Raw genomic sequence first — 22,432 nt, 5'->3', positions numbered from 1 at the left:
TAATTAAATAAGTGATGAACGGTTAGTGATCTGAAAGAGCGCTCAGCAAATGGAGCCAGGAGGTTATCAATTTGGTGATGATTCCATAGATAAATTAATACTGATGGCATACTTTAGATTATCAGGGCTGTCCACTTTCAGAGCTGACCGTGAAACAGTAGAACGGAGTTTAGTTTCATGTAACACCCTTCAGACGCAAAGTATTGCAGAATGCTTTACAGTAATGAGTTAGAAATGGATAGTATAGTGACTGGATAGGCAAATGTGACTTCCACTGATGGCCACCAGAATCAGGAAGGAGGGTCCTTGTTTGACAACTCATCTGACAGAGACACCTCTTCTGGTCCCACAGTGAAATGTTGTCCGCTTTGCATATAAAGCAAAGTCCTGGTGTGATATGTGATCCCAAATCCTTCAGTCCCAGGAGAGACGTGCACCATCTGAATGACAGAACTAATATCAGTGTTGGATAATATATACTGTAGTTTAATATTAGGGCATAATTCTTAGCATGCTTTGGCGATTATTACATCGACTAATTATTCATGAATAATTGAGCATTATTCAAGCTCTGCTGAACAGAAGACTAAAGAGAAAAATTTAAATTTATAACTGATTGACTGAAAGGCACCTGCTATTCCCTGAATAGATAGGAATATTTGGACTCCCTGGAACCATTGTTTCAAATCTTGGTAGGATTGACTCGGTCTTTCATCTTTCTGTGGCAGGTAAATTTGGTACCATGTAGTTAGCAGTATTGGGGTCCGTTACACAAGTCCCTAAAAATAAAAGTCTGATACGCTCTGTGTGAATGTTGCAGTTGATGTCAATTTTTTTAAGATTCAGAGTTTCTCCTTGGGTCCTTGATTAAATATTTCCCCTTCCTGCAGTGCAGTATGTTGTGTGCTGGGTGGCTGATACCCTCCTCCCCCGGAGTTGGTTGCTTTTCCCTGTAGGGTAGTATATATGTTTGCTTCCCAATTTTTGTAGTGTATTTTGTTGAGGCCATTTGTAAATAACATTAGCACAATTTCTCCAAAATCAAATGAAAAATATTTTGACTCATCTTTAATAGTGGAATTATCTTCTATTTTTGTCTCCACTATTCCTGAAAATGCACTTTGTGGCTTGTGAGACTGTAGACAAAAGCCTATTCACCAGCACACTCCATTAGAGGAGCATGACTGTTTGCTCCCCTCCTGTAAAGGCCCTATCAGAAGATGGTATGACCTTGTGGGGGTGTACCAGCTACAGAAAGGTGCATAAGCCACATTCACACTGAGCCAACAGAGGAAGTGATGAGGGTTGCAGATGAGAGATGAAGCAGAGCTCCTTGAAGGTTTCATGTCTGCTTTTACTAAACTTGGCGCTAGTTGGAATTATTAGTTCTTCATTTGTCTTTTTAGAAGGAAGACAAATTTATCCATAAACATTAAACTAATTTAAAAAATCTACAGTAAACGGTACAAGCTTAGTACAATGCAATCTCTAAACATTAATGAGATTTGTAGTATGACACATAATTATGCAGATATATTATCAATAACTGAACTAGTTATTATGTCCTTCAGTACTTGTTATATGAAAAATGAATATATCTAGTAATACTTTTCATTATGCTTTTAATATTTATGAACAAGAATTGAAATGAGAACAGATATGTGATAATTGAAAGCATGATACTTAGTGAGGAATAATTATATTTATGCCTCAACTATGCTATTAATGGGGGGAAAAAGCTCCCAGACTAACATGACTATATAATTTTAAACCAAGGATTTTCAGTTTCCCTTTCCTATTTTAATCTTTGTGTGTCTTATTTTTTAAAATTACTTCCCATTAAAGTTATAAGTTAATTCTCATAGGTTGATTACAAGACCCAAAACATAGTTTGCTTAAGCAATGAATTGGCTTAATAAATTGCATTCATTCCTATTTTTTGCACTCTGTCCTATGGCAGAAATATGTTTCTTGTTTGACATAAACACAGTTTGTACAACTATGTTGTTTGTTACAATTAAAAGAGCCACAGACCTGAATTTTCAAAAATGATTAGTGACTGGGTGTCCATCTTGAGACACCTTAAAGGGGCCTGATTTAAGAAAACATTGAGCACCTTCCATCTGAAAATCAGGCCCCTTTAAGATTTTTTTTAAGTTGGGCACCCTAAATAGATAGTTATTTTTTGATAACTTAGATCAAAATGCTTTTGTCTTATTTTTCAGAAGAGTTGAATTATACTAGTTGAAAATAAAGAGATCATTAAAAACTTTGATATGTCATAAAATCTGCATTAGTGAGTCAAATTCTTTTACATTTATCTGGGACCCTTTGGGTCCCAGATTACTATGCAAACTATATACAGGGGTCACTCATCTGCCTCTCGTGTCTGAAATCTCAGGAGGAGAAGGGGAGCTGGTGGTAAAGGGAGTCTCCTTCCCTTCTCCCTTTGGAAGGAAGAGGGAACAAGAAGTGGGGGTCTCTCTCCTTTGTGGGAGAGGGAAAGTTAGTGGGAAGAGAGATCTTTTTGTACAGGAGTGAAAAGTAGATAGGAGATTCCTGCTTTGGATCCATTTTCCTCTCCTGTCAGTGACTGCTGCTGCTTCACTGTCAGTAAAGACTTGAGAAGCCCAGAAAGTCTCCAGCCAGACACCAGCTTCTCTTGCTGCTCCACCTCTGATTGCACTGCTTAGTGAGTCCTTCCTTTGCCAGCCAGAAAGGAGGGGGAGATCTGAGGGAACAGGGTTTCCCCAAGTCTGGGAAAGGGGTGAAGCGAGGAGCTCTTCATTTGCTTTTAGTAGGGGAGGGAGAGAACTGCTTTTCTCATTTCTTTTACCCTGCAGGCCCCCTGGTCTCTGCACAGAGGAGAAACATTTACATTGGACTGCTCAGTGAAAAAGCCAATAGAACATGGGTGGAGGAGCAGAGGGAGAGGAAATCCTATAGATGGAGAACAGGTGATAAGGGAATACAGCTCTAGGGAAAGCATTGTTTTTCAAACCTTTTTTAATGAATAGATATGAGACCAGGTCCTGCTAAAGCTGGAGTGCAGTTTGGTGATGGAAACAACACTAGCTTGAGGAAGTGAGATTTCTGCAGGGATTTCTGAGGGCGAAAAAGGAAGTTTGCTTGGCACACAAGGAGGAGAAGGGAGTTATAGACATAGGAGTCAGAAGGAACGAACGAAGAAATGAGTGTGAAAAGTAGACAGTGTCTGAGAGGGAGAGAAGATTTGCGGAGCATACTGAAGGGTTTCCATAGAATTGGAGGGGTAATGATGCCACTTAGGAGGGCATTCAATCCTGGCCCTTCCAGACAAACTTTGTGGAATTTCAGTGTGTTTTTCTGCTTTTTTTTTCATTTCTCTCACAACTGAAATTGGATGGACTGACCCAAGCATTAATAAATAATTAATAGATGTTTTAACAAATGGTTAATCAATTGTGCAACAGATCAATAAATTGCTTGTAACTATGGATTATAACCATTTAGAACACCTTCCACTGATATTCCTATAATCATAACACATTGCTTATCTCTGTATCATGCTTTACATCTATTAACCCTTTTATAAATTCCTATAAATGTTAAGTTTGACCAAAAAAATCTAAGCAATCAAGGACAGATAGTTTCTGAGTCAAACAGGTAAACGAAATCTTTAGAAATGAGTGAGCTGTCCTATCTGATGACAAATCTCACTGGAAATATTTTATTTCCTTAAACACGATACATGTTCATAGAATCATAGAATATCAGGGTTGGAAGGGACCTCAGGAGGTCATCTAGTCGAACCCCATGCTCAAAGCAGGACCAATCTCCAACTAAATCATTCCAGGCAGGGCTTTGTCAAGCCTGACCTTGAAAACTTCTAAGGAAGGAGATTCCACCACCTCCCTAGGTAACCCATTCCAGTGTTTCACCACCCTCCTAGTGAAAAGGTTTTTCCTAATATCCAACCTAAACCTCCCTCACTGCGTCTTGAGACCATTACTCCTTGTTCTGTCATCTGTTACCACTGAGAATAGTCTAGATTCATCCTCTTTGGAACCCCCTTTCAGGTAGTTGAAGCAGCTATCAAATCTCCCCTCATTCTTCTCTTCCGCAGACTAAACAATCCCAGTTCCCTCAGCCTCTCCTCATAAGTCATGTGTTCCAGTCCCCTAATCACTTTTGTTGCCCTCCGCTGGGCGTTTTCCAATTTTTCCACATCCTTCTTGTAGTGTGGGGCCCAAAACTGGACACAGTACTCCAGATGAGGCCTCACCAATGTCAAATAGAGGGGAATGATCACGTCCCTCAATCTGCTGGCAATGCCCCTACTCATACATCCCAAAATGCCATTGGCCTTCTTGGCAACAAGGGCACACTGTTGACTCATATCCAGCTTCTCGTCCACTGTAACCCCTAGGTCCTTTTCTGCAGAACTGCTGCCTAGCCATTTGGTCTCTAGTTTGTTGCGGTGCATGGGATTCTTCCATCCTAAGTGCAGGACTCTGCACTTGTCCTTGTTGAACCTCATCAGATTTCTTTTGGCCCAATCCTCTAATTTGTCTAGGTCCCTCTGTATCCTATCCCTACCCTTCAGCGTATCTACCACTCCTCCCAGTTTAGTGTCATCTGCAAACTTGCTGAGGGTGCAATCCATGCCATCCTCCAGATCATTAATGAAGATATTGAACAAAACCGGCCCGAGGACCGACCCTTGGGGCACTCTGCTTGATACCGGCTGCCAACTAGACATGGAGCCATTGATCACTACCTGTTGAGCCTGACAACCTAGCCAGCTTTCTATCCACCTTATAGTCCATTCATCCAGCCCATACTTCTTTAACTTGCTGGCAAGAATATTGTGGGAGACTGTGTCAAAAGCTTTGCTAAAGTCAAGGAACAACATGTCCACTGCTTTCCCCTCATCCACAGAGCCAGTTATCTCATCATAGAAGGCAATTAGATTAGTCAGGCATGACTTGCCCTTGGTGAATCCATGCTGACTGTTCCTGATCACTTTCCTCTCCTCTAAGTGCTTCAGAATTGATTCCTTGAGGACCTGCTCCATGATTTTTCCAGGGACTGAGGTGAGGCTGACTGGCCTGTAGTTCCCCAGATCCTCCTTCTTCCCTTTTTCAAAGATGGGTACTACATTAGCCTTTTTCCAGTCATCCGGGACCTCCCCCGATCGCCATGCATTTTCAAAGATAATGGCCAATGGCTCTGCAATCACATCTGCCAACTCCTTTAGCACTCTCGGATGCAACGCGTCTGGTCCCATGGACTTGTGCACGTCCAGCTTTTCTAAATAGTCCTGAACCACTTCTTTCTCCACAGAGGGCTGGTCACCTCCTCCCCATGCTGTGCTGCCCAGTGCAGTAGTCTGGGAGCTGACCTTGTTCGTGAAGACAAGGCAAAAAAAGCATTGAGTACATTAGCTTTTTCCACATCCTCTGTCACTAGGTTGCCTCTCTCATTCAGTAAGGGGCCCACACTTTCCTTGACTTTCTTCTTGTTGCTAACATACCTGAAAAAACCCTTCTTGTTACTCTTAACATCTCTTGCTAGCTGCAACACCAAATGTGATTTGGCCTTCCTGATTTCACTCCTGCGTGCCCGAGCAATATTTTTATACTCCTCCCTGGTCATATGTCCAATCTTCCATTTCTTGTAAGCTTCTTTTTTGTGTTTTGAGATCAGCAAGGATTTCACTGTTAAGCCAAGCTGGTTGCCCGCCATATTTACTATTCTTTCTACACATTGGGATGGTTTGTCCCTGTAACCTCAATAAGGATTCTTTAAAGTACAGCCAGCTCTCCTGGACTCCTTTTCCCCTCATGTTATTCTCCCAGGGGATCCTGCCCATCAGTTCCCTGAGGTTGTCAAAGTCTGCTTTTTTGAAGTCCAGGGTCCGTATTCTGCTGCTCTCCTTTCTTCCTTGTGTCAGAATCCTGAACTCAACCATCTCATGGTCACTGCCTCCCACTGCCTGCCATCACTTTAGCTTCCTCTACTAGTTCTTCCCGGTTTGTGAGTAGCAGGTCAAGAAGAGCTCTGCCCCTAGTTGGTTCCTCCAGCACTTGCACCAGGAAATTGTCCCCTACACTTTCCAAAAACTTGCTGGATTGTCTGTGCACTGCTGTATTGCTCTCCCAGCAGATATCAGGGTGATTGAAGTCTCCCATGAGAACCAGGGCCTGCGATCTAGTAACTTCCGTTAGTTGCCAGAAGAAAGCCTCATCCACCTCATCCCCTTGGTCCGGGGATCTATAGCAGACTCCCACCACGACATCACCCTTGTTGCTCACACTTCTAAACTTAATCCAGAGACTCTCAGGTTTTTATGCAGTTTCATACTTGAGCTCTGAGCAGTCATACTGCTCCCTTACATACAGTGCAACTCCCCCACCTTTTCTGCCCTGCCTGTCCTTCCTGAACAGTTTATATCCATCCATGACAGTACTCCAGTCATGTGAGTTATCCCACCAAGTCTCTGTTGTTCCAATCACATCATAATTCCTTGACTGTGCCAGGACTTCCAGTTCTCCCTGCTTGTTTCCCAGGCTTCTTGCATTTGTGTATAGCCACTTGAGATAATTCGCTGATCGTCCCTCTTTCTCAGTGTGAGGCAGGAGCCCTGCCCTCTCGCGCGCTCCTGCTTGTGCTTCCTCCCGGTATCCCACTTCCCCACTTACCTCAGGGCTTTGGTCTCCTTCCCCCGGTGAACCTAGTTTAAAGCCCTCCTCACTAGGTTAGCCAGCCTGCTTGCGAAGATGCTCTTCCCTCTCTTCGTTAGGTGGAGCCTGTCTCTGCCTTGCACTCCTCCTTCTTGGAACACCATCCCATGGTCAAAGAATCCAAAGCCTTCTCTCTGACACCACCTGCATAGCCATTCGTTGACTTCCACGATTCGACGGAGTTTTTGCCTTGAATAGGTTAATACTCTTTTTAGTGCACACAACGCAAAATCGGATAAATTTTTCAATTTGATCTTTTATAAGCGGCTAATCCTCATAGAGGGCTAATTGCTTTGTTACAAATTTATTTTTTATTTTACAAGATATTATATTATAAGTATTTAATAAAGACATGGGAGATTCCCAACAGGTGTAAATTGTTATAGGACCACTTAATTCAAGGAACATAGGCCTAAGAAAATTTTCATAAGCTGAGGATCTGCCTCTTTGTTCTGAGCATGCCAGGTAGAAAGTCTTTCTAATATTTTGCAATATGACGCTAACTGTCTAACTGAAATAACATAGTTGGTATCTATGTACTTTCTTTAACTAATCTTTCTTCATAATAGGCCTGCAATGACCTTTATCTGAAGATCTCAAAGCACTTGAGGAGTAGTGACTTTACCTTCCCAACACCTCTCAAGTGGTGTTACAGATGAGACTGAGATATAATATAGTAGTAGTATTCCCATTTTACAGATGGGGAAAATAAGGCAAAGAGAGATTAAGTGGTTTGCATGAGGGTGTAGAACAAGCCTGTGGCAGAGCTAAAATCTTTAAGGGTCTGAGTTTGAGATGCTGAGTACCTTTAACTGCAGTTGAAGTCAATGCTCAGCACCTCTGAAAATTAGGCCCTAAATGGTTAGGCCCTGTAACTGCAGTGTTGACCCTCCTTGAATGTAATGTAGGTTAAAGGTGCTTCAGGCCATTAATGGGAGTGAAACGATTCCCAGCTTCTGTAGACATACCCGTGCAAATCTGCTCGAATTTGTCATTGTCGTCATCTTTCATCTCACTTCCGTATTTGGGGCTGGCAACTCTTATAGCCTTCTTCTAAAACACCTGGCTGTCATGCAAATGGTCTTCCTAAGATCCGCTCATGAACCAAGTCTTTGACTTCTCCCTTGATCATCTTCCATCCATGATGATTGTAAGGGCCATCTACCAATATAACTCCCAGTTCTGTGCTGGATATGCCCATACCAATGTGGCCTAGCCTCCCTCAACTTATCTTTAATTGGGGGCAACCAGTTAGGGGGTGGCAGGCCAGGCTGTTTGCTGAACATATTTTAAGTACATAATTTTAGCACATATTTAGAGTCTTTGTACACACCCCATACCTATGTAACCCCTTGGGGTTTAGAGAGCATGGCCCCTTTTAAATCTTTTTCCTAGTGGGGAGGGTGAGCAGTGAGAGAAAGGATGGAAACTTGGGGGTGTGGCTCTGGAGCCCGGGGAAGAGAAGGGCTGCAGCCAGGAGGCCCTGGACAAAAAGTGAAGGAGAGAGGCTACCTGCCTGAAGCCTGGGAAGGACAGGGTGGCCGATCAGGGACACCCAAGTACAGGAGCCAGGAGGCGCACTGTGCCAGGGAGGAATCGCCCGAGAAGGACAGGCCGGAGCTGGACCCAGTATCACTGCTGCCCAGAGCTGCATGGGGCTGTGAGTACTGGGGCTTGTGACTCTGCACTGGGAATAAGGAGGGAGGCTGCTAGCTAGTTAAGTGGGGAGGTGGTTGCTCTGTGTGGCTTTGCAGAGAGTGGCAGAAGAGGACACCGGAGGGATTTGTTGGGGAAAGTTCACTGGCGCTGAAGATGACCAGGAGCACCCAAGACTCACCATTGAACTAGAGTTTTGCTCAGGACTCCTGAACTCTGTGTGCAGACACATTGCTCAGTGTCTGCCCTTTCAGACTGTGCTACCACTGGGCCTGTGAGGCCTTGGTTTGGATGCAGCCCTGTTCTACTGCTTCCCCTTGTTGTTTTTCTCCTCTCATCCCTCTGTAAATAAACATTTCCCTTTATTATATCCATTGTACTTTTTCTGTGGTGGGTGTGTGTGTTCACTCGGGGGGGGGGGGGGGGGGGGGGGGGGGGGGGGGTTGGAACAGGTGCCCGTGGGGTGGAGGGAATTTTTCCTGCTGCATTCATGACCGCGCTGTCTCTTGGCCAGAGCTGCCTGCAGAGCAGACTCCATCTTGGCCACGAGAGCGCTAAAGTTACACATATGTCATGCAAGAATATTAATGATCAGTAAGTCATTAGTTTTCCAATGATATCTTACCTGGCACCTTTTAGATTCAGATGATGACAACAGTGTGTTAGGTGTAGTGAGTATGTCAGGTCTGACAAGAGTTGCTGACTCAGAGTAGTAAACTGCAAATGGGCCTCTGTGTCACCAGCTCCATTTCGTTTTGACTGCAGTAGTCATTCCATCATATGTAGTCTAGATAAGACAGACACATCCTTCTGGCACACCTCTTCATCACAAATTCCACCAAACTAGTTCTCTTAGCACACAATCCTAAGCCTTCTCCAAGTCAAAAAACCCCAAGCCCATTTGATGGTTCTGCTGGAGCTAGCCCACGAAAAATAGTAGTGTAGCCACAGTAGCACGGGCAGCGGCAAGCGGCAGCATGGGCCAGCTGCCTCAAGTACAAACCCATTGAGACCCAGCTAACCTGTGGTGCTGCACACCAATGCCTGGGCTACCATGGCTATACTACTGTTTTTAGCATGCTAGATAAATGAGAGCTGCTAGCATGAGTGTCTGTCCACTTGATCTGGAAACCACGCTCCCAGCTCCAAGTGTAGACTTACTCTTAGAGGGAGGATGATCATGTAGTTAAAGCACATAACGTAGAACCAGATCTGAGCTCTATTCCTGGATTGACAGCACCTTTCTTGTGTGGTTTTCCTCAACTGTGAAATGCGGATAATAATTAAAATTAACTTACCTCAAAGAGAGGAGTGGTGAGGTTTAATTAATCAATGTTTATAAAATGCTTTGTGATCTTCAGGTGTAAATTGCTATCAAAGTATAAAGTGGTAGGTGCTTTTAGTCTACTGTTCCTGGGGGTAGAGGATTGGGGAAGAAACAAGGAAACTAAAATATTAAAACATATGTTGCTCTAACCTTGTTTGTTATTTAAAACACTCAAAAGTTAGGAAGTGAATAAGTTACAGTTCTCTTACCAATATAAACTAAAGTATATTTGGCATATGCAATGTCTTCTATTCCTCTTCCTTTATAAATGTTTTATGTATACTATTTATTATTGTTTATATTATAGGAGGTGCAATATTGCTATGAGAACCTTACATTTTCCTCTCCTTACATCTGAAGTACACTTGACATTGCATTATTATAAGTTTATGTATCTTAATTGCTTTATTTTGAATTTGAATGTGGTGTGTGTTCACACATATTAGCTACATGTTTCCAAGCAAAAGTATGTGGACATAAATGTCTCTGGAGGAGATGGAGGATGGGTGAAGTACAGAGATATGGAGGGGAGAGGATTTTTGTCCATCAGGGAAGTGCAAGAGTAAGCCATGGACTCCCCTGTTGCCTCCCCAATTCTATGGAACGTGTATTTTGGAGTTTACATCCAAGAACTCCCTCCACAAAGATAGTTCAGCCTTCTCTGAAAGTAATCTATGCCCGTGGCACAAATCCAGGAGTTCTCCATGTACTTAAAGGAAACTTTGCATTAATTAATAACCAAAAAATGTTTTCCTCAAAGAACCACCAAAACCATGAGAAAATCACATATCAGTGGTATATCTGTTTGCTTTACAGAACACCTTGGTTAGACTTGGTGCATAAATTATGTGCTTTTCCTTCTTCTATACAGTATCACTCATGTGTTTCTGAGTAAATTTGTCCTTGTTGCTAGTTTGTGGGAATTCCAAGACACTAGAGACATCTGTTAGCAAAATTGTTTTCAAAGGTTTTTCTTTTTTTAAAATCCCTCATATATGTTCTTCTCCTTGACCCCTTGCTGCTTCAGCCTTGCTGCTCTTGTTTCCATCCCTTCTCTGTCTGAAAATTGCATGAGTATCACTTTGTGCAATAGCTTTCAGGAGGATTCTTTCTTAGTGATGTGGTGAACCCCTTCCTTTCCAATATAAGGGAATAGAGATCATCATTATACAAATGTTTCCATTGCTTTCCATTGTAAAGAATTCTATGACATTCTTAGAAGCTTCAGAAATTTTAAATGTGGTGACTAAAACTGTACTATAGCAATCAACAGGTTACTTTATAGATTTCATTTAAATAAAATTAACTTTCCTGTGATCTTTTGTAACCTCCATTTTAAATGTTATTGCAGCTATCAATGTTTTTGGTAAACTGTATTGTCAGTTTAAGAATTTGTTAGTGAAAATGGGAAACTTTCAGTCAGTAAAACTGCTAGGGCATAAATAATGTGTGCACTCTTTTTAACAGGAAAGAATGGCTTGAAACAGTCTTGCTGCCTCAGTGAAACAATACAATCTGTCTGCTGCCAATGATGTCATTGCCAGAAGCCAAATAGTACAGTTTTTGTTTTAATGGAAGAGCTCTTTCACATTGCTGGTTTTACATGATGGGAATGTGGTTGGAAATGCTTCCTTTTCCATTCAGAAGCCCCGGGCTGTCCATGCATTTCAGTTTCAGAAATGACAGCTGAAACCAATTAGGCAGAATTATGGGACAGCAAAGTCACGTGTAGTTTTATCATGATTGAGGAAGAGGGGAGAGAGAGAGAGAGATTATACTGCATGGGGAATAGAAATGACTAATCAAATTAGGAGAATACTATATTAGTAAAATTATTATAGAAAGGCTTGTGAGATAGAGCTCATTTTCTGTGAGTTACCTTATCTTTAGTGAGAGATTTTCTAGCCTTTCTGTGCGAGCTGTTGCATGTGGATAGTGGATTCTCAAATATCTCTAAACTGGCTAAAGTCAAAAGGCAAAATATTTGATTTTAAAATAAATCACAAAAGCATGTTCTTGAATATCTTTACTTTGTGGCTTACTCAGCTATTCATAATTTGAATCCTTTTTGTAAGGTGGAGGAGGACCTAAAGCTTTAACCCTTGTTCCTGATTTTATTTATTTACATTCCCTCTTCTCCAGAAGTAGATTAGTTCACATAAACTTTTCTCTGTCTGATTAGTTCTCCCTTTACAATTTTACTGAATAAGAATCACCTTTCACATTCTGCAACACATTTCAAGCAAAAATCAATTAATTACATTATGAAATATTGCTCCATGGGTTATTTGCATAAACAATTTAAATTTGTTGAGGCAGTTTACAGAGAAAAATAACAAAACAAACAATGATAGTCCAAGTAAGTCTTTTTAATCCTAGATCCTATCCTTTAATCCCATATTTCTTGTGCCAAATTCTGCTCTTTGTTAATCCCATGTAATTTTACTGCCTTTGAGACATTCTCAAAGTCTCTAAGGTATTGTCTTGGGCAAGTCATTTAATCTTTCCAGTCATAAAATGGGGGATGTTAACTTCTCTTCATTAAGGTTTGAAAAGTGTTTTGAGACCCTAGCAGGGAATGCATCATAGAAAAATTATTATTCAGTATTGCTTGTCTGTGTGTAATCTTCCCTGGATACCAGCTGTAAACTGTGATGAACTAAGCATTCCCTTATTACCTCCTAATAATAAAACTCCTATTCTACTCCTTTTACACCAGTTGTTCCTCTAACAATGCAGCAAGGAAAGCAGAAAACCCTCCGGTCCCTACCAGTTTGGCCCAAGGGGAAAAAGTTCCTTCCTGATTGCCAAAACAGGTGATAGGTCTGACATTCATTCTTGAGGTGTCCATAACTCTGAGGTTCTATTGTAGGTGGGTCAACACAGTCAGTGTAGACACCGCGTTACTTACATTGACCATTACTGGCCTCCATCAGCTGTCTCACAATGCCCCACAGTGACCGCTCTGGTCACCGTTGTGAATTCTGCTGCCCAGGGGTCAGGTGGACAGGAAGATACCCCTGTCCTTTAAGGACCTACACATTTTTGAAATTCCTTTTCCTGGTTGCCTAGCTGGGCAAGCACACTTGCCAACTCTCCATTGTTGAGTGTAACTTCCCAGCTGACCATGCCGGCTAAACACTTCAGACACACACCTGCCTGGAATACACAGGAGATATTTGGATCTCCTGGGCCTGTGGGGAAAAGAAATTGTGCAGGCACAGCTCTGATCCAGCTGTAGAAATGTGGACCTCTACGAGCAGGTTGCTCGGGGAGTGCGGAAAGGCTGCAACAAGACCAGCAGCAGTGCTACGTGAAAGCTAAAGAGCTGCGGCAGGCATACCAGAAGGCCAGGAAGGCCAACAATAGATCCAGTGCTGAGCCGCAGACCTGCTGCTTTTACAAAGAGCTGCAAGCCATGCTTGGTGGAGGACTCCCACCTCCCTGCTCAAGAACACTGTGGTTACTTCTGAGAAGCCCAAGTCGCAGGCCTTTGCCGCAAACAGTGAGGAGATGGATGATGAGAAGGAGGAGTATGAGGAACTGGTAACTGGGGGATCCAGCTGTACAACGAGCCAGGACCTATTTTTGACTCTTCTGCAGTCCAGCCAGTCCTGAGAGAGGTAGAGTTGCTATCAGCTTTTCATTCCCCTCTAGACTTAGGGGTGACGCGGAGCAGTTTGTTTATGTGCACCGATAATGGAGGTATTCTGCAATCCTCATGGAGGATTCATGGAGGTACTCTGCAATCCTCTGCTGAAGGTTTCTGGGGAGGGCTGCCTCATTTCTTCTGCTGTGATAGGACACTTTCTCAGCGATTACTTCAGCAGGCACCAGTGCAGTACACAGGCTAGCAGCATGGGGCCCAGGTGGCATCAGAACACCAGCAGCAGCAGCTGTGCTCTCTCTGCCTCTGATATCCTCAGGAGTGAGGTATCAGCTAAAATCACCACTGCCTGTGGAAAATGGTGCCAATATTCAGTTCCATTGCCCTTTACTACTAGAATCAAGCAAGCGAGCAATTCCCTTCCCATTTCAATGGCCGTACTGGATCTGTGGGGTGTGCCCATAATGCTGGTTCCGTATTCTCACCAGTCCTCCCTGGCCGCCTCAGACAAACCGCTGCCAGCACCAGAGTCGGAACTTGTGCTGCCCTCCCGTCGGATTCGGTACCATCAGACTCCAGCACTTAAGGAGACACCCCAGGAGAAGGAAGGGGAACCCACCCCTCCTCCGGCGGTGCACTCATCATTGTCGTCTCCGGACGAAGTGGTGGCGGATTCCCAAATGGGCAGTCCCCCTGACAACTTCAAGGAGCACCAGGCCCTTCTTAAGAGGGTGGCTACCAACTTGAACTTAAAAATTGAGGAGGTTGCAGAGGAGTCTGACGACCTCTTTAACATTTATATCCTCCTCCACCCCAACCAGGGTCATTCTGCCTGTCCACCCAGGGGTCCTTAAGATTGCCAAATGGCTGTGAGAGACCCCCTCTTCCATTCTGCCAACTTCCAAGAAGGCAGAAAAGAAGTATTATGTTCCTTCAAAAAGGTCATATATACCTGCATACACACCTCCAGCAGCGTCGCTGGTCGTGTCCACTGTTAATGAAAGGGACTGGCTGGTCCTGAGCAGGGCCAAGTCATTGGCACGCTGAAAAATGAAGATGCCAAGAGACTAGATTTATTTGGTAGAAAGATTTATTCGACAGCAAGCGTGAAATTTCACTTGTCTAACCACCAGGCTGTGTTAGGCAGGTGAAATTTTAGCCTCTGGGACTCCCTTCACAAATTCATGGAGGTCCTCCTGCAGGATCGAGCCCAGGAGTTCACTGCTTTGCTATCCTTAGGTGCTAGAAGGCTGAACTGCAGGGGAAATCCAGGTTGCCTGAACTGCAGCCCTGTTGGGTATGAGTATCCACAGTGATGTGGGCAGATGTGTCAAATGCATGTATGTCGCTGATATACATGGTATAGGGCAATGCTTGTCTCTCATCGTATGTTTTTAAAAAGCAAATTTCAGTGAGGTTTTTGTCAAAAAAATTGACTAAGACTTCTATCAAAAACAATGGAAATTGTCTTTATTCAAAAATTCACATGGAAGTTAAATGAAAACATTTTATTCCATGGAGGTTGCCGTTCTACTGCTATAATCAGAGAGAGATTGAGAGGAAGAAACTTATTCCATACCAACTGGAAAAGAAACATTTACATCATTGCAGTAATGATGTTTCAGATGTTTTGCCAAAAGGCATTATATGTTTGTGCTAGAGTTAGTGCTGAAGCAGTATCAATCACTCAACACCTAAAAGGTGACAGTGACTTTATATCAACATCAAGGAAGCTTAATAATAAATCAATGAAACAGAACCTTGAGTGTTCAATGTAGTAATGAATTGTTAAGAGTGATTGGGTAGTTCTTGCTATGGTCCCAGAAGATTAGGAGGGAAAGATTGGGGAGCCAATACTGAAGTGGATTTTAGAGCTGGAAAAAATGAAAGTAAAAGGATCACATTTAAAGTATAAACCTCTGTGCAAAATACAATTTAACTAACTTACACTAACACTGACGGGTTGGGTTGCCAACCCTGCAGGATTGTCGTGGAGTCTCCAGAAATTAAACATTAATTTTTAATTAAAGACTAAGTCATGTGATGAAACCTCCAGGAATACGTCCAACCAAAATTGGCAGCCTGACTGATGGGGGAAGTAAATGCATGAACTAACCTTTTATTTTCTTTGTTAGACTACTTCAGTGATACGTTAACTATAAATTGAACCAATAAACATTACTCTTCGTAGCCTGTGTTTGGGAGGAAATTGCTTCCTCTGCTTACGTCTTCATGCCCATTTGAATAGGTTCCTCTTCCTTTTCCCTGTGATATACACACACAACATTATAGTATCTAGAAATTTCCACTACATACAGAATATTTGCTGTCTTTAGGCCACAGCAGAGTTTCTTAAAGAAACATGCTAATGTCCAGCCGACTGAATGTATGCACCTTTAGTATGCATTAAAGAAATAATGTTTTAAATTATATATTTAAATTTTTACTAATTTTAAAATACTTTCAGCAAATTGATTGAGTCCCACATTAATTTTCTAATATTGGCACACTGGAGAAGGGTTGTGAGAATAAAGGATAGCTTAGATGTGGAGGCAAGAGGGCAACGAAGTATGGAGTGGCTATTCCTGATATTAATTTGAATCCTATCAGGAGGAAATGTTAGTAGCTAGGTATATAGTAGACTTCTGAATGAACATATAAGAAAGGTTCCTGGGGTTGTATGGGTAGCAAAATGAGACCCAAGAAACCATTCTGGCTTGGGGAAGAAAACTTCTGTCCAAGACTCTCACCTGGATCACTGCTTACACACAACTGGCCTGTCCCTGCATGCAGTGTATATATTGACAACTGTCTTGTGCAGGAATGCTAGTTGATTTCTCCCCCCTCAGATGCTGTCCAAGTTCCTAAATGGAAAGATCAGCTCCAGTGTGTTAGCGGTTATGCCAATTGATACTTTTTCTTTCAGTCCTGACTGTAATTTCAGAAGTTACATTGTGGGTATGGAACAGAGAATCAAAATACCACCTTATTTGATAAAGGTGGTATACTGGTCAGAGCCAAAAGAAATGTGAAGGGAAAAAACGGGGGGGGGGGGAGGGGGATTTCAAAAAGAGAGTGTTTTCAAATGTTTCCTCTGCAAAAGTTAATAAATGTTTACTAAGAATTTATATGGAGAATTCAGTTGTCATCTGGAGAGTTATTGTGGTAAATTCAGAGACTGTTAAATCATTAAAGTGAGAAACTGATTTTAATCCTGCTATAAGTGCAAACCTTAACACATCTTCACTATGAATCTGCTTCTGACATCTCTAATAATCGACCACGCATATGTACACACGTGCATGTTGCCATGTTTCATCATATCTTTTTTTTTTGTACTGAACAATATTCTGCAATCTGTTCTACAGCTATTTTAAGAATTATTTCTATAAATAATCCTGGGCCAAAATCCTGCTTGTTTTACTCACATGAAACATTGATTCCAAAGATGTTCTATGTAAATAGTGTGAGCAGGATTTGTGATGTTTTTGTTATGATTTCCCCCATCCCTGGATGTTACCTATAGGGCATTGATGGTATTATGGAGTCTTATAGATTAAGAGATGACCTATTGTGTATGCTAGAAGGAGATGTAAATTAATAAATTAACCACGTACAAGAGAAATGAGAAGGAAACTAGATATAATTTAGTTCTTATCAATAATCTTATGAGTCAAGTATAGAGGTGCTTAATAAGAATGGAGCCTGGAGGTAAAGCCATCATGGTATAACTGAGAAAATACATGTCCTACTTCCATTTGCTCTGTCCAGAGAAAACAGTGACTTTGAAGTGGAAGAATATTAATGTAGTCATGGGGATAGTAATACAGTTTTTCCACTTTGCCTTTTTCAGCACACTGATTTATGTCAGTACATGGACAAACATCCTGGAGGACTTCATCCAGATAATGTGAAGGTAAGAGTTAAAAGGACACTTTCAAGCAGAATATAGTAACAGTAAACTTGTGTTGAAGGTACGGTGAAATATTTCATTGAAGCTTTTCTCCTTGGTAGATAAAATTAACTTGGCCACAAATTTTCCTCTATTGATGTTGCATTTTTTCCTCTTTTTAAATGAAAATACAGTTGTAATTTAAACACTCCCACAGCAGAACAATGTGAACAGTGTAAATAGATGGTGAGCCAAAATTAACGTATAAATATTGTTTTAATGTGACAGAACACACTTTGCTTACTTTGAAGATAAGAAAATAGTGCCGCTCCTCCACCCCCCACCAAAAAAACCCCTTGAGTGAAATATTTTGAACTGTCAGGGACAAAGCTTCAGCTAGTATAAAGCAGTACAGATTCATCGACTAATCAATGCTATGTTGATTTATAGCAGCTGAATATTTTGTCCATAGTGCTTTTTAAAGATAAATTCAGTATAAAAACTTTCAACTCTCTCATTTTTATCAAGTAGTTTTAAGACCTAACTTGATTTTATTTTGTTTGTTTGTAGAAAGTCAGATATTAAGTATCACACAGTATGCATCCAAAGATGGATATTTGTATTATTTGGGCTTAATGAAGGGCGGGGTGGGGGAAAGAGTGATCTTCTGACATTTCAATTCATTCACCTTCTAGGAAGTCAGCCAAATTATTTTAGCATAAAACAGAAGCCAATCAGACATGCAAAGTATGTCTTATTTGTACAGACCACTCAGGTAATATTTGTTGAACTTGTTTTGTGCTTTGACACTGTTCCCATTGTTTTGCTGCTGTGGAAATGTTTAAATCCCCACTTGCTATGCTGAGAATTTTACTCCAGTATTTGGCTTTTTAAAATGGGGGGTGGGGAGAAATAGAAGGAGGAGGGAAATAGAAGAGGTCATGAAAAAAAGTGAAGATTTTCCCATGGAAAATTCAAAAGGTGTTTTTAAAGAAGTAAAATAAGATTTTTTTAAAAAAGGAAAGAATCTGATTATTTAAATGTGATCACCTCTATAGTAGTGTAATGGTAATTTGATTAATTGTCTCTTGCTTCCACTAAAATTACCATCAACAGTACATAATTGTAGATAAATGTATGTGTGTATCATAATAGCTTTTTAAAGGATGAAATCTTCCTTTATTGTGCTTCTGGTATTTTTATACAACAAATATAAAGTGATTGTCATTGAAACTATGCTCTGTGCATGCTACAACAATACGCATGTTTTAAACATTGTTGTGATACATGGTTGTGGTCCAAATAAGTTGCCTGTACAGAGAAAAAGTATGTAGCAACCATGTTAAGGATTTATGTTTAATTTAGACAAGCTACTACCAGCCAACTATCAGGTACCATTTTTTGTTGGTGCTGCTGGCTCTATCACACTTGCTGCATAAGTGAGGGGTGGGGGAGGAGGGCCTACTTCACATCCCAAAGACCATTAAGGGTTTTAGGGGTGTAGAGATCTGCCTAGTGGCCTTATGAAGACACCAGAGAGGAGAGTGGTCCTCCAAAGAACTGGGGTGTGAGGTTCAAACTTTTCCTGTCACACCCCCCTTAACAGTAACAGAATCTGTCCACAACGCCCCCCCCCCCCACACACACACACATTACTGCACAGCTGAGACTTCCTCAGCAGTGGAGCTTGGGTTGAAGGCAGAGCTGGGGGGCAGAAGTGGGAATGGGGGAGGAGCTGGGGCTAGAGGTGGAGCTGGTCTGGGGGTGGACAGGGAGTGAGGGTGGAGCTGGACCTGGAGGCGAAGTAGGACTGGGGGCTGAATGGGGTTGGAGGTGGAGCTGGCCTGGGGGTGTAGTGGGGTTGGAAGCCCCAGCCTCACCATATGCCCCCCTGAATGTTCCTCTGTGCCCCCCTAGCGGGGTGTGCTTCGCACTTTGAGAACCACTGCTCTCAGTAAATGTGGGAGGGTTTGTGTGTAGCATAGGGCTGCCACCATCCATAGTTTTAGGTACTTTGGGTAAGTATCCAGATTCTGAAATGTTTGAGGTTCCCACATCACCAGGTCTGTATGTAATTTTTGTTAAGGTGGTTAATATTGCTTTGAAAAATGCTTTTGTATTTACTTTCCCTGTGTGGAACCTGGCTTACATTATGCTCTCTAATGGGGTTGGCAGATAATGGGGTGTATGATTTAGTACGGATGCCGATACCACTTTTGGAGGTGGAACCAAAGGTCATACATTCTTTTGTCACCGCCTGCCATTGTGTATGTCTGTATCTTTCTCCTTTCTGTTTTCTCTCCAGAATTGACAAAGCATTGGTTGTTGCAGTTCTTTGGCAAATTTCAAATGTGTGGCATTTTGGAATCTTGACATTTTGAGCTAGAAGTGGATTTCACAAATTACTCTGAGAATATTTTGGACCCTTGAAATTTCAGGCAATTTTGACGACTCATAAAATAATATGAACCACGTTGGTAGTAAATGTTGAGTAAAATTTGGCATCTCCCCCTCCCCCCAGTCCTGCAATCTGTTAGAGAAACATTCTTCAGCTAGAAAATAAGACAAAGCATTCCCTCCTAGAACAATAGTTACCATTTAATGCATCTCTTACAAGTAATGGGGCTGCAGTAACTTCATTCACTGCAGGTTCTCTCTCCCTGCTACTCTCTCAATACTAATTCTGTGAGTGTGTTCTTGAGATATCTCAAAGTCTTTATTAAACAATGAATTAAATACTCCTGCTCACTTCGCAAAGTGTTACGGATTCTTTAACTTTCAGCTGGACAACCATCTGACATAAGCTGAAAAGACTTCCAAAGTCCTTTGAAGTCATGAGAGAGACTCCCCTTGACATCAATGGGCGTTGGATTAGGCCATTAATGTCTCATATGAAGGACAGAGGAAATATTTGGTTTATTTGATTTCAAAGAATTGTCTCTCCATTTTTTTCTGCAATGTATGTTTCCTGTATATATCCTTATGCCCACAATGGTAAATGGGTTAAATAAAAGAAATAAGGGGAAATGTTTCAGTATCTTTCCCCTACAATGTTTTTTAAACCCATTTTCCTAATGGTCAAAATATTACAGGCTTCAGCAGCAAAGGCAGTCAATGTCTTTGATATATGGAAATGATATATGGAATTTTAGAATCAGTCTTTCTTTTTATTTATTAAGGGAAATAACAGAGCAAACAAACCGCCATGCTTGAGACCCAGCTTTGCCTCAGTTGTTTCCCAGGGGGATTACACACTGCCTAGATCTCTAAAACAGACACATCTAGTAGCTGAAAAATGTAGCTGAAAGCACATTTATAGATATACTCTCTTTCTTAGTATGCAGCCCAAACTCCCTTATGTCTACCTCTCTAGCCTTCCTCTCTTCAATTCCTTATCTTGGGTTCTTGTGAGCAAACTGAAGAAAATCTGAGCCCAGTGTCCTGCCTGAGTAGTTGAGCTGGACAACAGGGAGATGTGCATGGGAAAGAGAGAAAGAAACAGGCATGTCCACACATGCATACATAGACGTGTGTGTGTGTGTGTTTAATATCCCAAGGCTGCAGAGGGGTTGCACTGTGCAATCAGAGGTCTAAGGATGAAAGTCATTGCATTTATAACTCGTGTGTGTGAGGGGGACATGAGAATTCACAAAGCCCCATCTGTCTCTCTTCATGCCAGTGCACAGGGTGTGCATGGCCTTTCTGTGCTTTGCATGTCTGCTCCAATTCCCATACTCCAGTTGTATTGCAAGGAGACCCTATACAATAGCTGAGGCAGCATCAGAATTAGCCCATTCATATATCTCCTAGTTGAGCTTCCAACTTGTAGACATGTTTCAAGGCTGCTCAGCTGTTTCTCCAGTTTTGCTGCATGCTTTGGCTGGGCTGGGAGAGAAAGCAGTATCATCCCTTTAAGCCCTAATGCTAGTGCTTCTCTTGCAGTAGAACTTCAAAGGAAAACTGCTGGTTACCCTGTGTCAGGGATCAGGGCATGGATGGTCGTGCCTCGCGGTTGGAGGAGGGGTTGGTAGCCTGGAATAGCTCCCCGGGGTCCAGATGCTGGAGCCAAGGGTCAGAACTAAGGTCAGAGGTCAGGAATCGGAGCCGCAGGTCTGAACTGGATTACCTGGAGTGAGGCAAGGCAGGGGCATGCCTGGGAACAAGCAGGCGCAGGGGTTATTGCAGCCGTGGGCAAATGCTTTGAATAGCCAGCATCCCGCTGCTGGTCTTAAGACAGGTCTGTGTTGATCCCCTCAGCCAGTTGAGCAATTTGGCCAATCAGGAGAACTCAGCTGTGGCCCAGCTGTGCTCCTAAGACTGCCTGCAGGTAAGCCAGCAGGTAAGTAGTCTAGCTGCAGGCCCTAAGTCCTGATACCCTGCCAGCCTAGTCACAGCATTCAGCAATGCTGAAGAAGCAGCTGGGCGGCTTTGAAATGTGTCCTTGAGTAGGGAGTTAAACTAGGAGCTGCATTTAGACTCTTTAGTTCAAGGTCTTGATGTAAGAACTCAAGTTCAGGAAGTGTGTTAGGGGAAAGGAGAGCAGGAGGAAAATGAAAAGCCGGTGGGGAGGAGGGGCAGTTTAAAACTGGCCACCTTTCTCTCCTAGCTGACCTCCTGATTCCAGCAGTCTCTCACAGGACACATTTTAAATTCTCTTTTCCATTGAAAAAAAACCCCATAAAACTAATTTTTTTGTGTATTTAATATTCCCAATTTAGTTTTTCTAGCAAGAGGGAGATGAAAAGGGGCAGAAAAACTATGCTCATTGAAAGTAAGAGAGGAGGTTGTGCAAGCAAAACAGACACCTGAAAGAAGAAAAAGGTTAACAAATGATTTTACAAGAAATCTAGTCAGAATTGCCTGAAGTAGGTGTTTATATTCCTTCCTTCTACTGTCAAGTACTTTCCATGGTGGAAGGAAATACTGCATAAATCCTTCCCCAGATCAGTTTTTAAAATATAATTTCAAATTAAGCAACGATGCTCTAGCAGCACTAAGCCATGCTAGACTGTCTGGGCTACACTCTGATAGTAAACTATAGATGGTTTCCCAAGGTGGCTGAAGACATTCAACTTTCAGCTTTGTTCTTGAAGGGTGTACCCATAGCCTACATTCCAGTGTAATTAGCAATAAATCACGATAAATATGTAAATATATATATATTTTTTCTGCAGAATACTATACAATATATTTCCTGTGAAACAACATTTATACTAAATGGAATC

General features: G+C 42.0%; 1 protein-coding gene across 5 annotated transcripts in view; it reads left to right on the top strand.

Annotated features, from left to right (window-relative positions):
• The window catches only part of CDK14 (cyclin dependent kinase 14), a 505,722-nt gene that overhangs the window by 239,798 nt on the left and 243,492 nt on the right, over window positions 1–22,432 (top strand). For all 5 annotated transcript variants that reach the window (XM_037890727.2, XM_043541222.1, XM_037890728.2 and 2 more), the window contains one exon: window positions 17,169–17,231. In XM_037890727.2, the coding sequence (XP_037746655.1) occupies window positions 17,169–17,231 (63 nt within the window). The remainder of the gene's footprint in view (window positions 1–17,168; window positions 17,232–22,432) is intronic.

Source organism: Chelonia mydas, chromosome 2, assembly GCF_015237465.2.
Source record: "Chelonia mydas isolate rCheMyd1 chromosome 2, rCheMyd1.pri.v2, whole genome shotgun sequence".
Lineage (NCBI taxonomy): Eukaryota > Metazoa > Chordata > Testudines > Cheloniidae > Chelonia > Chelonia mydas.
This window is presented reverse-complemented; position numbering and strand designations above follow the sequence as displayed.